At 39.3% G+C, this 17533-nt stretch overlaps 1 protein-coding gene across 1 annotated transcript in view; it reads right to left on the bottom strand.

Moving 5' to 3' along the window:
• Positions 1-17533, bottom strand: part of LOC144828418 (putative flap endonuclease 1 homolog) — a 96380-nt gene that overhangs the window by 62907 nt on the left and 15940 nt on the right. Inside the window, exon 2 of the mRNA XM_078686545.1 lies at positions 16674-16764. Coding sequence (XP_078542671.1) covers positions 16674-16764 — 91 coding nt within the window. The remainder of the gene's footprint in view (positions 1-16673; positions 16765-17533) is intronic.

The raw sequence follows: 17533 nt of genomic DNA, 5'->3' as shown, positions 1-17533 counted from the left end.
TTCCAATACATCAAACATATACATTAACAATTCCTGACAATCCTGCTGAATTATCTGTGAAAATTGATTTTGACCTGAACATATGTCTACAAGATTTCTAATTTCTGAAACACTTTCTATTTTTCCTCTATCACTACTACATTTCTCTAACACAGAATTCAATAAACAGCACAATGTTTGTTCCCGATTTTCGACAATCTGTTTTTGTAAATTTTGAAGAAAAAAACAACATTAACTACTACATTAGCATAGCAGTTGACACCAGAACGGTTTTCAAACTGAAATCCAACAACATCTTCAACAGAATCCTTTTTCTTTCTCTTTACAATTACACTTTTATCTACTTTTTGCCTTTTTGCTGATACCTCACTGCAATTAATCTCATTTCTTCTTTTTCGGCCTACCACACGTTTTTCAAACAGAGGATATTGAGGCAAATGTGGAGCATACTCTCTTCTTAACCTATTGTATTCTTTAACACAATCTAGATCAGCACAAATCTTTGTTTCATCACACTCAATCAAATACAATCCTGATAAAGTTCTGACTCGTGATAATGCCACATATGCCATACCCTCTTTAAACACAGAACTTCCAATGTTCACCAAAGCACTATCTACACTTAAACCTTGAGATTTATGAATTGTCACTGCATATGCCAAACAAATAGGAAACTGTTTTCGGTGAACATATAAGTCTTTCACGAGCAAAAATCTAGCTGAACAACAACAAATTTGTTCTATTTCATCAATCACATCAAATTTAATTTTTAAAATTTCAATTTCATCTCTATTTTTGTAATTCACAAAACCAACAACATGACCCATTGCTCCATTTACCAGACCTCTTTCAACATTTAAATTCCTTCTAAAAATGATACGACAATTCAAACACACATTCAGAGTCTTTTCAAAACCAGCAGTTTTAGATATAGTCTTCTCTAATGAATCCAATTTTGATTTCAAATTTTCAGACAAAACAATTGTTGCTCCCATATGCTCTATTTTATCTGTAGCTTACAGTTTCACTATCTCTTCATTTTCTAAGTTTAACATTTTGTTGTTGAACATGGAACATTCTTTCAGAGTTGGCATCAAACATATGCCAGATTTCTTCTCTTTAATTTTCATACAAATATTCTCTGGAAGAATGTTTTCATTTGGGTACAAATTTGAAATTAACCGTCCATGTAAAGCTTCTTTCCCTTGCTGACTTATTTTTCCGACTCTTACATCTTGTAAAATATTTTTATAATCGTCATCCTTTGCCTGCCGCATATTTTGAAGCAGTTCTGCATATTTGAAGTTTAACCATATATTAATGTTTCCAATGCTTCTTAGGCACTTCCTGGTATCTTCATGCGTGAGCATTTTGAACACAGGTTGTCCTTTCACTGGAGTCAACTGCAGAAGATCTCCAAAAACAATAATATGTTTTCCTCCAAATAAGACATCATAGTCTGTTCTAAGAATTTCTTGCATTCTCAAATGCACAAAAGCAAGCATTATATTTGACACCATGCTTACTTCATCAATGATAAGAAGTTTCATTTTCTTCAGGACTCTCGAAACTTCGGAACACGCATCTCCAGATAGCTTGTGATATTGCAATTTGTTATCATGCTCCACTGGCAGCATCAGTATACAATGTAAAGTAATCCCTTTAATATTATGTGCTGCCAGCCCAGTTGGAGCGGTAACAACACAAGACAGCGGTGATTCAGTCCTTTTCTGCAGATAAGATGCAATTGCTTTAATCAGAAAACTTTTTCCAGTTCCCGCTTCTCCACTCACGTACAGTCGGACAGGCTTAAATGATGTACATGAGCACTCTTTCTTCTCATGACTCAATCCAAGTTCAACCTGTTCTGTGACTTCGTCATATATCTGTTTCTGCTCAAGGTTTATTTGTTTCACCAAATCTTCTAAATTAATGACATCCTCTTGAGCTTGCTCCATAGCTCTTTCCACCTCATCCATGGCAGTGGCAGCTTCATTTTGGATAATTGGTCCTCCTAGTGGATCCTGACTCAATGAAGCAGAACTCTGACTGCCTTGAGAACTGTCTCTCGTAATCTCTGCAGCAATTGTTGCTTCCTGCTCTATTTCTTCATTAAACATTTGCAGATAATTTGGAAAAACAGGACATTCTATGGTATCCTTCGTTGCATTAAAAGAGTCTTCATAACAGAGAAAATCTCCAAGTAGTTCCTCTTCTTTACGCCATGGTTTAAAGAGTTGCAAAAGAGCTAAATAATAAAATTCTCTTTAATCTGGATTATCACAACTCAATTTTCCATGATTAATCAAATGACCTTTTTTCTGTTTCACTAGACATCCTTCACATCCAATGACAGCATATATTCCATTATTGATATTTTCTCTGATGTTCCTCTTATAAATATATCTTTGCAGAACTTCATAGAGACAAGCGTTCTCAAAGTGAGGACCTCTATTTGGATAGTATGTATCCAACATGTTTGTCTTCAAAATATCTGTACTTTCTGGTTCTTTCTACGCCAAATACTCTATCTCTTGTACAGATTTCAAAACTCGATTTCGTGTTGCAGCAAGACCTAGACTCACCCAAATGATGGTTCTAGATTTGGCATAGAGACTTGCTGACGACAATCGATCAGAACATTCATATGCTCCAATTTCTCGATGCGACAACATCTTCAGACTGTAACTGTATAATTTCTTGCTTAGGCTCTTTTCATGTGAAATGTCCTCCCACATTTCCTTCAGTTCGGTCTTTTCTTTTTTTGTGATGTAAGACGTCACATATCGAGCCACAGCAATAGAGTTGTCAGCAACGAATTGAATATCCATGTTAGCATTCCACATGGACAAAATCACTGGGTTGTAGTCGTTGATGTACTTGGACGCTTCGTTTCTTTTTAAATTGTATGTATTTTTGGGTGATTTCCTCGTCACAGTATTTCGCAGAGAAGACATCAAATTATTTACTCTTCCTTTAGAAATCACTGGTCGTGGAAAGCCGAAACGACATTTTGTGTAGAACTTGTCCTTGTTTCTGAATTTTCGACGACCGTACTTTCCACAACGATGGGATTGAAAGCATAAAACTTGTTGCCTTAAACTGTTTTCTTCGGTAGTTTTCGGAACAGCACATGTTGAATACTCTTCAATGAAGCTAATCACTGTCTCATCCGAATCTGTTCCAAATTTGGGTGCATCTTTAATCCATAACAACATATGTATGTGAGGAGCACCTCTCGCTTAATACTCCTTTCTCCAAAAGAAATCCAAAACCTCTCCAAGGGGAGGATTTTTTTTGTTGGTAATAAAAGACATCATAGCTTCAAATCTATGATTGAAATATCTGCATACATTCACTGGATCCAAAGAACACAGTTCTACAGGTGTTTTGAATTCTATATTTTGTATATTTGCATTTGCCTCTCGTAGAAATTGAAGTAAGTCCTCCCATGCATACTCGGCACAGCTAAGAGTGAGGAACCATGTAGGAGTTCCTAAGTTTCTTAGCATACATTTCAATTCCCCATGACGACGGTACCAATACTCGTTTGTACCACGCTGACATGCCATGAGATTGATTAGATGACATTCTAAAATATTATCTTGCAGATTCACTTTCTCCATAAAGCCCCTCGCCGAAACATTTTGCAGATGTGCTCCACTTTTCAGTATATGGTTTACTGCATAAGAAAGCCCAGACAAGTCACTTTCATACAGTAGATGAAACAAATAGGGAATGCATTGACGAAACCATGGATCTTCAGCATATAATCTTACAGTTCGATATTCAGATGCAGGAATTTGAAGTGGACGATCGTCATATCGTCCACCTCGACCTGTTGGAAATAGCTGTGGAAAACAACAAGCTTCCAAACTTTGTTCCCATACACTAATGGGACTTCCTTTTGCTGCTTTCATTTGAAACAATTCAATTGCATTCCCCATTACTTCTTTGGAATGCAAAGGATGAACAGTATAATGTTCACATATTTCTTCACTTCTAGACACATCAACTTTTTCAATTTGGCCGCCTGAACAATCACTGTCTTCATCTGCAGCTGTTTCCTCTACTGCAACACATACATCTTTGTAATACTCATTGTTTTTGACTAAATACAACGTTGCCTTTTTGACTTTCCTAACATCCACTAAATCTTGCCAGATTTTTTTACTCTTTGTCGGAACCCCATTAACTAGAATAACTAAAGGTTCCTCTTCTACTTTTTCTATACCAATTGTATCAGTATATTTTTCTTAAATCTAGGGGCAAATAAACAACTCTTCCCTTTAATCCTCTCTGCAAATCTGTAGGAGGCAATTTCCCTATCTTAGGCTCCATGCGAACAATTGCCTGAAAAGGATGGACACATTGAATCAAAATAGACTCATATGTATTTAAATCCATCAATTCACGGGGAATGTCGACCAACTCCAGATTATTATGAACAGCTCTAGCAGGCCTTCTGTTTTGATTTAATTTATCATAACAATATTTACAAATACGCTGATCAGAACTCAAATCAAAACAATTCTCCACCCACAAATAAGTTGCAAAATCTTTCCACTCATAATTATTCATCTTTTTTTTTTACATATAAATCAACTAATCTAGTTTGATGCTTATAATGACTTCGTCGACAACACACACAAGTAAAATTCGGCCTTTCACTTGATTTCACCGTAAACCTGGTAATTTCCTGCTCAAACTTTTCTGTATTTGAAATCTGTACATTGTCTTCCACATTACCTTGAATTGCTATGTCAATTTCTACACTGTCCTCTTTTTCACCAAAATAACAAATCTCAATTTCTTCACAAATCTTCTTCACATCTAATTCAGTTCCATGCAAAAGAGCACTGTTTAATTGTTTAAGCTTAAGTGCTGGACTTTTTGCATAATACAACATTTTCACTAATTTCCTCATTTTGGTATGATGCACTGCTAACATCTTAAAATGATGAAAAACACTCTGACAGACTTTTCTAGAAAGACAAGCCAGTGAATGCCCTTGCAAACGTGTGTTTTCTCTCACTCTGCAAGGATCTAAGTCTTGCAACAACTTCACTTTCTGCTTTAGACTTTTCTTACTATATGTACGTAAGAAATTACAAAACAAATCAATTGATTCCTGTCGCACACTACAAATAACACTACACTTCCAAGTGTACACTGGACCCTTAGTACGTCTCCCTAAAACTTCATCAGTTAACACCTCTTCTGGTTCTCTAAGCACAAGTTTCTCTTTTTCAATCGGACAACCATCTTTCACCTCATACGCTCGACCACTGGTGTCAACTGCATGCACTAAATCATTATCCTGGAAGTAACTCTCCTCATTAAAAAATGGCTCACAACTTGAACTGTGCATCCATTCTCCGGAAAAAACTTTACAAAAATTAGTCCGATTAATTACTCTTTTCCATCTACTGTTTGATTTGAAAACATCAATTGTCTTGTTAAGTGTCCTAATTCTATTGATTATTAAAATAAATAATTTTTTCTTAACTTCAAAAGCTTGATCAACAATCTTCTCTACACTTTTCTTTTTCTTATAAAAAGCAGCTCTCTGTTTACATTTCCTAATGTTTTTTAACAAATTTAAAACCACCCTATTGCGAAACATTCGTTTACGAATGTCTCGAAACTGATTCTGCCTTATATTCCTATACATATTATTCTCTCCTGCTCCAGTTGTAGAATTCCTTGAGGTTGTCTCCTTCCTTTTCAAATTTACTCTCTCATTCTCTTTTTCTACATGCTGTCCATCATTTTTTTGCAATGTCCATATGTTACGTATGAAAGACTTAGTTCTCTTACCAGGAGCTTTGTTCCTGTTTTTTGAAGTATTTGTTGTGGAAGAGTGCTATAATTCCGTTGCTCTTTTTGTTTTTTTACGGTTATGTTCTTTTCTTCGCCTTTCCCTTGAAGGCATTTTGTCTTACTCTTGAAATCTTGATTTCAATCTGTGTTAAAGAAAAAAATAGCACATTATAAATCACTATTACCAAACAACAAAGCAATCACAAAAACCAAACAGTCTATTCAGGGTTACAGATCAAGTCAAGATTCTCCAGGGGTGCAGAAGAGGTGAGGCCTGTATTGAAGACTGTAGTGGAACACAGCTCTGTCCACAGGTACAAAGTAGGTGAGACCTGTGTCTAAGAGTCCAGTAGGGGATAGACTTCATGAAGTCTAGTCCACTGCACTCTTATATAAAGGCTTCACCACCTATGCCTCCCAGGAAAGGCCTCTCTCCCACTACAGTCTTGAACATAGATCTCACCTCCTCTGTCCATCTGCACATGCCTCACCTCATCTCCACAATCTACTTCCTAATCTCAGGTAAAACAGGTGACATGATTGTGAAAAGATCAAAAAAAATTATGTAATCATGCACACACAATTTATTTTTTCTCAAAAATATAAAACACATTACTTTGCCCTATAAATGTTTCAGTAGTGTAATGAAAAGCTTATACATATCACCTTATCTCTGTTTTTCAAATGTTATTCTAAAAAAAGATTATGAGGCCTAAGCAGGACTGCTCATGTGATGAAGCCTGTCCAGGGGAGCACAAAACGTGAGGCTTCTGTCCAAGAATGCAGTGGACAAGACTAAACTGGAGTAGTGTGCAAAAAAAAGATGAGCCTCATTTATTAAACCCTGTGTCAATTTTGCACTACTGATGCGTCATTTTTTGTGACGCATTGGCGACATAAAACATATACTTTGTTGCACCATATTTAAAAAGTGACGCATGTAGGTAGATGCGTCATTTTTTAAACCTCTGCGCCACATTATACCTCTGTCAGGTGTAATGTACACAGAGGTGTCATTTCTACACAAAAAGCCTCGTAATAGTGATGCAGTGAAATCTATAACATTTCACTGCGACACTTTTGGGACACTGTTACATCAAAATCCTGCACCTGCCTCACAGCAGGCATAAGACTGAAGCAAACGCTTTCACATGGGGCTTTCCCTATGTGATAGGATTCTGACACCAAAGCAGCAGTGCAGATCAGATGAACCCTGTCCAGGAGAGCACAAAAGGTAAGGCTTGTATCCAAGAGTGCAGTGGACAGGACTAAACTGGAGTAGTGTCCCAAAAAAGATGAACCTCATTCATGAGGCCCTGCATTAGTTTTACACTGCTGATGCGTCACTTTTTGTGACGCATCGGCAGCATAAAACATGTATCTTTTTGCACCATATTTAAAAAATGACGCATGTAGGTAGATGCGTCACTTTTTAAACCTCTGCGCCACAATATACCTCTGTCAGGTGTAATGTACACAGAGAAAGTGCATTCCCCCGCAAAATGCCTCGTAATAGTGACGCAGTGAAATCTATGAGATTTCACGACATCACTTTTAGGACACTATTACATCAAAATATTGCACCTGCCTCACAGCAGGCATAAGACTGAAGCAAATGCTTTCACATGGGGCTTTCCCCATGTGATACGATTCTGACACCTAAGCAGCAGTGCAGATGATATGAACCCTGTCCAGGGGAACACAAAAGGTGAGGCTTGTGTCCAAGATGAACCTCATTTATATGGCCCTGCATCACTTTTGCACTGCTAATGCGTCACTTTTTGTGACGCATCGGCGGCATAAAACATGTACCTTTTTGCGCCATATTTAAAAAGTGACGCATGTAGGTAGATGCGTCACTTTTTAAACCTCTGCGCCACATTATACTCAAAAATGTAAAAGCCATTCATTTTCCCCAAAATCGTTTTTGACATCACATTTAGGAAACACAGCACAGGTCCTATGTACAAGCATTCCATGTCATTACTGAAACCTCACTATTTTACAAAATACAATTCCTCTATGCAAACAAACTCAATATGCTTCCTACACTGAGTTAACACAGGTAACATCATTGTAAAGAGTCAAATTGACGCCTGTGTCTAAGAGTGCAGTCAGGGATAGGCTTCATGAAGCCTAGTCCACTGCACTCTTAGACACAGGCCTCACCACCTACGCTCCCCAGGAAAGCCCAAACATGTACCTTTTTGCACCATATTTAAAAAGTGACGCATGTAGGTAGATGCGTCACTTTTTAAACCTCTGCACCACATTATACTCAAAAATGTAAAAGCCATTGATTTTCCCCAAAATAGTTTTTGACATCACATATAGGAAACACAGCACAGGTCCTATGTACAAGCATTCCATGTCATTACTGAAACCTCACTATTTTACAAAATACAATTCCTCTATGCAAACAAACTCAATAGGCTTCCTACACTGAGTTAACACAGGTAACATCATTGTAAAGAGTCAAATTGACGCCTGTGTCTAAGAGTGCAGTCGGGGATAGGCTTCATGAAGCCTAGTCCACTGCACTCTTAGACACAAGCCTCACCACCTACGCTCCCCAGGAAAGCCCAAACATGTACCTTTTTGCGCCATATTTAAAAAGTGACGCATGTAGGTAGATGCGTCACTTTTTAAACCTCTGCGCCACATTATACTCAAAAATGTAAAAGCCATTCATTTTCCCCAAAATCGTTTTTGACATCACATTTAGGAAACACAGCACAGGTCCTATGTACAAGCATTCCATGTCATTACTGAAACCTCACTATTTTACAAAATACAATTCCTCTATGCAAACAAACTCAATATGCTTCCTACACTGAGTTAACACAGGTAACATAATTGTAAAGAGTCAAATGTATTTCTTTAAACATGCACACATTCTTTATTCCTTTTAAAAAATGTAAAAGCCATTCATTTTTCCCAAAATCGTTTTTGACATCACATTTAAGAAACACAGCACAGGTCCTATGTACAAGCATTCCATGTTACTACTAAAACTTCACCATTTTACAAAATACAATTCCTCTATGCAGTAAAAACTTTTTACCAAGCATTATCAAAAAGCATGACACAAAGCAACATTAAAAAACCACAATTTGCTTCCAAATCTTCTCCATAGAGTATACAAGTCTCTATGTATATTAAATGAATCATAACTCACCTTTACAAATGCTCTAGGAGATTCACAACAGTGTCAGATACACCCACCAATATTTCTTTAGCAGAGCAAAAGGTATGTTCTCCAGACACTGCAAACCTTAATGGCACAGAAAACCTCTAATTCTACACACATATTGCTCATGGTAACCAATCAAAACTCTTCCCTCTGTATCTTCAAACCAACACCCTTCCCCCCCTCAGCCCTTTCTACCTGTTACCATAGCAACTCCCTCCTCACTGAGCTCTCAGGTTTAGAAGTTTATTCTACAATGTTGCAAATCACCTCAGCAAGGATGTTTGACCTGCGAATACACCAGCTTATCTGGTGCAATGTTTCTTTAAATGACTTTTTTTTAACCATTCAAATTACTTCTTACACAGAACACAACCATGCACCCTAACTTACAGTTTTAAACTATCTCAATCTACCAATCATTGCTTGTGATTCAAGAGCACTGAAAGTCCACAGTTTCTTTTTTGCAAACTCCTATTGTTCCAACTTCCATTTTATTCCCACACTTCATCTAACTGCACCAGAACCTCCTCTCACCATGTATTCTGTCTGGATTATTGGACATAGCTACATTCACTGGGCTCAAAGGTATGCAGCTACCAGAAATTTTCACAACCTTGATTTACCAAATGTGAACATTAAATGGATTGGCCAGAGAGGATTAAGATGTCACCAATTGATACCATTGGTGAAAACCTTTTTGCATTTGCCACACCCTAACCTCATAATTCTGCACTGTGGTGGAAATGACTTAGGCACTTTGACTGGGGTAGGTCTGGAAATGCTTTTAAAGGACACCTTTGAACAATTGATGGCACTTTTTCCTCAAACTGCCTTGGTATTTTCCAATATATGCCAAAGACAGAAATGGATGTGATCCAACCAATTTTGTCCACAATTTGAGAAAGCACGGAAACATGTGAATAAATCTGTTTCTGCTTACATGAGAGACTATGGAATGGGTTCAATATACAACAACAACTTGCGTTACAACATGCAAGATATCTATTGAGGAGATGGTGTCCACTTCTCAGATGAGGGGAATAGAATATTCCTCCTGAATTTAAGACTGTGCATTGGTACCTACTTGTAGGTACCTAAATCAGCCACAGAACCCAAAAGCTCTTTTCCGGGGTACCCTATCTCTGATCACTCCAAATGATTATCTTTTTCTAACTTTTTTCACTATTTTTCACCAAAGTACGCTCCCCGGTACGCTCCCCGGTGCGCGTATATGGGCCTCCTAAGCCCCCCTCAGAAAACCTAGAGGGACAGGGAGTGCCTACTGTGCCCCCTTATACCCATTCCCAACGTTGTTTGTCCGCCATTTTCTGACTCAAATCTACCGAAACAGAAAATGGAGGACTCCCGTTGCGCTTACCGGTACGCGTCCCGGGGCGCTCACCGGTAAGCGCTCCCAAACAATGTTAAAAATTAATTTACATAAAAACCACTGGAGACACTTTCACCAAATACAGAATAGCTCATACTACATACCAGTCCCTATCATTTTCCCAAATTAGGTGGAATTCCAATGAGCCATTTAGCCTGTAGACCTCTCTAAATATCCTGAGGTAAATTACTTCACAAAAACACATCTGAAGTGTTAGAATTGACAACCAATTAAAATGTTACTTTCATTTTCTATTTTTTTTTTCTGACATTTGATTGGTTATGTACATGAAAATACATAAAGAAAGAGAGGGAAACCCAGCCATTTTGACTACTACCTCCTGAAGTAGATTTCAAGAAAATTTTCACTGAGAACTTAAACTGCTTTTTGAAAGGTAAGTTGTTATTTTGAAAACTGAAGTATGTTGTGTACTTTAAGTTAATTGGGAAAACTTTTTCTGATCGTTTTATACTATCCCTCTGTAATAGTTATAGATTTAGATAGACTTCTCTGTTATAGTTATGGATGGATTTAGGCTTGTCTTGTATAATTATGAATTTACTTAGGCTTCATCACATACACTTTTTTATATTTCTACTTCCAGTCTGATATCATACACTACCCAAAGATAAATTCACTGTTAAAAAATCCAAACTACCCGTCTGAACTTAAACCCAACAGTGCCCTATCTCTACTGATTTTTTTTTTTTATGCAAATTTCAGCACGAAAATGGAAGGAGAACAAAACGTTTCCTTTGAAATTGTCCTAGAGACGAACAATGAAGAAATCATTGAACCCAATGACTTGGAATTCATGGATGAATCACGAGACCATGAACTTCTACAATGTGTAGAATCTGTGGATTTGCTCATTCAAAATGAGGACGTTTCTGACAGTCAAATGATAGAAGTTATGTTCATTCAAAATGAGGACATTTCTGACACTCAAATGATAGAAGTTATGTTTAATTTGGAAAAAGAATCTGAAAAATAAATGTATATTTAATAATTCTAAAATTGTTTGAGACATTATTCATTTTTATATGTAATTCTTAAACTAGTACCAAATTGATTATAATGTAAAGTCAGACTTATAGTATACTGTGCAACTTTTTTGTGTTACATAGTAATTTTGCTCATAGATACTTCCTTTCTCCCACTATATTATCTCCAATGTGTATTTGACATCTCTTTTTCATCTCCTGCCTCCATGTTCTTTCTGCTTTCCTGACAGACTATGATATGGATTCCATATAGCACAATAACTTCTGTAACAACATCCAAGATATCTACAGAGGAAACGGTGTACATTAAATTTAAGACTCAGCATTGGTACCTACATGTTGGTACTTAAAACACCCAAATAACACAACAACTCTATGCAGAGCTACCCTACCTCTAATCACTATAAATTATTATTGTACTGTTTCACTGGGTTAACCTTTTGGTACGCTCCACGGTGCGCGTACCGGGTGCTCCCCCCGCGAAAATCGAAAAAAAATTAAAAAACATTTTCGTCCCGCGAGACCCTTTTATGGCCCCCACATCAAACCTAGGGGGTCAGGGGGGGTCTACCCTGCCCCCTTTTGGTCATTTCGCCCTTTGATTTTTGCCACCTCTTGTGTCTCGATCCTACCGAGACACAAGATGGCGGCCGCTGCGGACTGTTTTGAATGTTTACAGACACCCGAGAGCCAATCAGCTTCCCGTGCGCAAGTCGCGTGGCGCGCCCAGAGCGTTCCCCGGTACGCGTACCGGGGCGCGCTTATAGATATATACATTTTATTTAACCTAAATTACTCAAAATCCTCTGGAACACATATCTTGAGACATAGCAAAGGCACATCGGGCTACCAGTCCCTACAATTTTGCCAAGTTTGGTGAAAATCCATTCAGCCGTTCGAGCTAAAAGTGCGACCGACCGCCCTATGGAAATTAACATGGGGAAAACACGTTTTGGGACCCCCCTTTTATCTCGGCCCCCGCTTGACGAATCCCCCCCCAAACTTTCAGGGAAGGAGCGGAGAGCCGCGAGGCAAAGTTGCTGAAAAATTCAGGCTGATTCCTCAACCGGCGCCAAAGTTATTCCAAATAGAATGTTGCGATTTCCCTATGGAAATCAATCCTAACTATAACTACCTACTGGCGACCGCCAGTAGGTAATATATATATATATATATATATATATATATATATATATATATATATATATATATATATATATATATATATGTATATATTAGGAAAATGTTTTATAAAGGGTTTAGGGGGGCATTTTTAGGGTTTATGGTGGGTATGGGTTGCATTTTTTAACGTTGTGAGTTATACCAGAATGCATGGTTCCATCATACATCCATTTCGGAGTACTTAATAACATCCAGACAAGGACACACAGAATTAAAAAGCAGATTTTGCAGCAGGGCTGCCAGGCACATCCACACTACCCATCACTTACCTACTCTCTGCACCAAGGTCCCCATTGAGGCTTCACTCAGGACTGCAAATCCTCCATCAGGACCCAGAGGATAAAGGCTGTGCCACCATTGGGCAGCTGACCTGAGAAATATTTGAGGCACCAAGGGCAAGCATGTTGACCACAGTTTGCCTTGCACTACATTTTATGTAATGTTATACACATTTATATTGTGCCTATTAGTATTAGTATAGTATTTGGGCACTGTATGCAAGAAGGAATTGTAGAGTAAAACTATTTTAATCAGTGGCAAAAAGAGCGGGAGGGCAGTCTCGACAGGGATGTGGCATTAACCTGTTTGTGTAACGGAGAGGGTTCTAGGAGAACACAATCCGTGCAATTACAGATGATCATTCCAGAGAAGGTGAGATCATAAGTGTGCACATTCTCACAATCATCAGCCTACTGAAACTGCATGCATTCGTTAACCAGGCAAAAGGTCAATTTACACCTAGCTGGATGGTGTTCTTCGACTCCAGACCCTACAGCCAGTACCAAGGCGCAGACAAGGCGCAGAATGAGATGGGACATGCCAGGACCTGGGAAGCATTGACACTAGAGCCATGGACAACCTGGCACTTCCAATCTGTGCCTTAGCTTATGATTGTTATTTGTATTATTAATAGTAGTCATAATTGTAGAAAGAGTAACAGGAGATGTGTCAAAGATGGTGGTGTAATGATACTAGTGTTAATAGCAATGGTAGCAGATGCAGTTGGTTGGTTGTAGCACTGGTGGTTGATGTAATAGTATTAGTGGTAATAATCATAGTAGTCATGGCAGTAGCAGTAGTGGTGTGTGGTTGTAGTTGTGGTACTAAAAGTAATACTGCTAATATGAGTAATTGTTACCACTGGGGCTGACGGTAGTAGTAGTAATAGCAGTGTTGATGGTAGTAATTGTAGAGGTAGTCATAGTTGCAGAAGCAGTAGACATAATAGAGGGTGTAGTAAAAGAGAAGAAGTAGTAGTGGTAGTAGTGGTAAGAGTTGTAGCTCTGCTTTCACTATTATTAGTTATCATCACACTGTTTTTGCAACTCTGCATGCTGTAGGCTTTTCAGCACATTTTCAATAAATAACAGAATATATGTAAGGAGTTATGTTGGTGCAATCAGTACATGACTAGGGGCCAGATGTAGGAGAGGAAATACCGGTCGGTAACGGACGAATTCGGCCGTTACCGACCGGTATTTCAGAATCGGCATGTAGGGGCCAGCATTTTACAGAATCGGTAAATTTACCGATTCGGTAAATTTACCGAATCTGTAAAATACCGAATCGGTAATTTTACCGATTCGGTAATTCCACATGTAGGTGGCACTCCTGAGAGTGCCACAGGCCCTTAAGAGTCGGTATTTTACCACCCAATCCTATTGGGTGGTAAAATACCGAATGCAGGTGTGCATGCACATCTGTGCATGCACACCTGTGCCATGTGACACACAGACATGCCCTTAGGGCATGTCTGTGTGTCACATGGCACACATGCCTGTATTTGGGGTGCTAGAGGGTGTCAAAGTGACACCCCTTGCACCCTTGCAGGATTCGGTATTTACCGATTCGGTAAATACCGAATCGGTATTGCCTATTGATTCCTATGGGCTTCAAGGCCCATAGGAATCATGGGCTTCAAGGCCCATAGGAATCAATGGGAAATACCGATTCGGTTTTTACCGAATCGGTTTTTACCGAATGTTACCGATTCGGTAACTGAAAATAAATTTTTACCTACATCTCCCACCTTCTATTTTACCGATTCATAAATACCCAATCGGTAAAATTCGGTATTTATGAATCGGTAAAATAGAATTACCTACATTTGGCCCTAGGAGGCCAATTGCAGCCACCGTAGAGGGAGTCGTGGTTCTCTCCATGTTCTGGTCCCCAGGCGGGTTGGTGCGCCAGTCTCACCAACCATAGCTGATGAAAAGATGAGGGTGGCTCATCGTTCTGACCTAGCTCTGGTGTAGGTAGGTGAAGCCTAACTGTGCTGTGTACAAGTCACCAAGCATGGCTGATGAAGGACATGGGTGACTAGTGGTTCCGATCATGTTGTGGTGTGCAGAAGGTAGGTGAAGCATAACTGTGCTGGATTAAGAGTCTTTCGGACCATGGCTGATGGTATAAGCAGTGTCAGAGGGTGAACTAGACTGATCAGGCAGAGCATGGGGCTGGAGACAGTAAGACAAATGCAGTTGCATGCAGCTGGAAAATTAGGCACACCTAGGTTGCTACAGGAGGTTTACCCACACTTACATAGGTGGATACTACTGTGAGCTACTCTAGGAGAGTGAGGTTAGAAAACATTCATCAAAAAGTGCTGAGGTGTGGGCCATTCTCAGCATGGTATATCTGCAAGGCTAGGCATGTCCAGGCTGGCAGCATTGGTCATCAGTTTTCAGAAACAAGTAACTGAAGCATCAGACCCTGTAAGCCCTGCCAAAACTGCTCATTTTAGTGACATGAAAGTTATGGTGAGAGCTGTGAAAAGTTTGGGAAACATCCTTTACAACGCAACTTTTACCACGCAGTGCTTTTACATCGCAACTTTTACAACGCAAACCATTACAACGCATTGCGCTGGGGGCGCTCTAGGATAGGGAATAGATTTAATATACTATCCAACACCTTCCCTACTATCCAAGGGGACTGGAGTTGGAATAGTAAATTAAACTATTCACTATCCAGCACCCTTAAGCGCTATGCGTTGTAAAGGTTTGCGTTGTAATACTTGCGTTGTAAAAGCATGCGTGGTAAAAGCATGCGTTGTAATGTCATACATCCGAAAAGTTTACCCAAAATTTAGAATCGGGATGGTTAACCAACTGGCAATCCCATGTGAATAATTGTTTACAAACAACTCCTTATAACTTTCTCGTGCACTGGAGTAACCATTCAGATCCCCAGTTAACACACCACCAACTAGTTCCAGTGGTTCTCATCCTCGCACACTTCCTACTCCCCACGCACACTTCCTACTCCCCTGGCACATGTTAAGTACACAATCTGTGCTTCCTTTATTTTTCATACACTTTTATTCAAGTTCATTTATTGAAGATCACAATTGACAAAAGCAGTGGCTTGAAGTCACTGAGTTCAAATGCCAGCAATGTAGACTCCGGCTTCCATCCTTACGAGGTCAGTACATTGAATGCCATGTATTAGGTAACAGTAACATTTATTACTTATAGCACTTAGAAATAACACAATATATAACACTATATAAACAAAAAAGTCATTATTATTATATCTCTGAGGTTGCATGATCACCTATCTGGGCTTGCTATCTGATTGCGTATGTTGACAAGTCCAGTTCATTTCTTTTGACTTGAAGGTCCTGATGTTGTGGTATATTAACGTGGAAGGGGGAAATTGGGGAACAGGAGAGCAAGTGGGATTGGGAGAGCAACAGAGTGTCAGATTGGGAAAGCAACACAGGGCCAGATTGGGAGAGCAACAAAGATCTATATTGGAAATCAACAAAGGGCCAGATTGGGAGAGCAGCAAAGGTCTAGATTGGAAAACAACAAAGAGCCAGATTGGGAGAGCAGCAAAGGTCTAGATTGGAAAACAACAAAGGGCCAGATTGGGAGAGCAGCAAAGGTCTAGATTGGAAATCAACAAAGGGCCAGATTGGGAGAGCAGCAAAGGTCTAGATTGGAAAACAACAAAGGGCCAGATTGGGAGAGCGGCAAAGGTCTAGATTGGAAAACAACAAAGGGCCAGATTGGGCAAGTTGTGTTTCTAGGCTCGAATATCACAAGTGAATTGAGGGAGGCTTTTAAACACCCACCTGATGTTCTCGCCATGACGGTTGTTGATCTCCGGCATCCCGGTGAGAAACTGGTAAATAGTCACAGATGTGTCAACAGCCACAATGCGCCCTGAGGAGAGAAAATTTGATATATCAATAAAATGTACATACACGGAAAGGTGAGAATACCCTTCCCTTTGTAATACTAAGACCCCTGGCATATGTAAGAATGAAACCGACTCACAACAAGACAGTCAAGCACCACAAGTAAATATTCCCTCGGTCAGCTCTTCTACACTGTTCATATATTTTATTCACTGGCTACTTTGATGACTCCAACAAGATTAAAGTGTAGTTTGTCTGCCTGCTCAATATCAGTGCCACATACTGCCAACTCTAGGGTTTTGCATGTAGTTTTCAGCTTTTGGAGCCGCCCTGGAGAGCCTCCCACCTCCTCTCATCCACCATCTTTTAAAGGAGATTTAACAACCATTGTCTATTGATCAATCGAAAGTAGCTCAGCTATGTGTACCTGGACCAGGATAAAGGCCGGACTGACAGATGCTCTTCATCAAAGATGGAACATCATCAGGTGTATCGCTCACCGGAGGGAAAACTAGATACAGACCTCTGGCGAAGACAACCAAGATTTTGTAAGAATTCTTCCTGTGCGCTAGGATCTTGTTGAAGCCCAGTGTCTTACTGGGCTCAATCTTTAATGGCAGATTGACTCTCCAAGCACCTCTGTGACTACAGTGACAGGAGTCTACAACGGGCAGTGATCGGGAAGATGAATACCCATTGTGACTCCTTACCTGTTGATCGCTTTGCCTCATTTGTCTTATTGATGCCGCTGGTAATCGGGTTCGGACGTATTGGTCATGGGTATGCTTCTCTGT

This window comes from Lissotriton helveticus, chromosome 4_1, assembly GCF_964261635.1.
Source record: "Lissotriton helveticus chromosome 4_1, aLisHel1.1, whole genome shotgun sequence".
Classification (NCBI taxonomy): Eukaryota; Metazoa; Chordata; class Amphibia; order Caudata; family Salamandridae; genus Lissotriton; species Lissotriton helveticus.
This window is presented reverse-complemented; position numbering and strand designations above follow the sequence as displayed.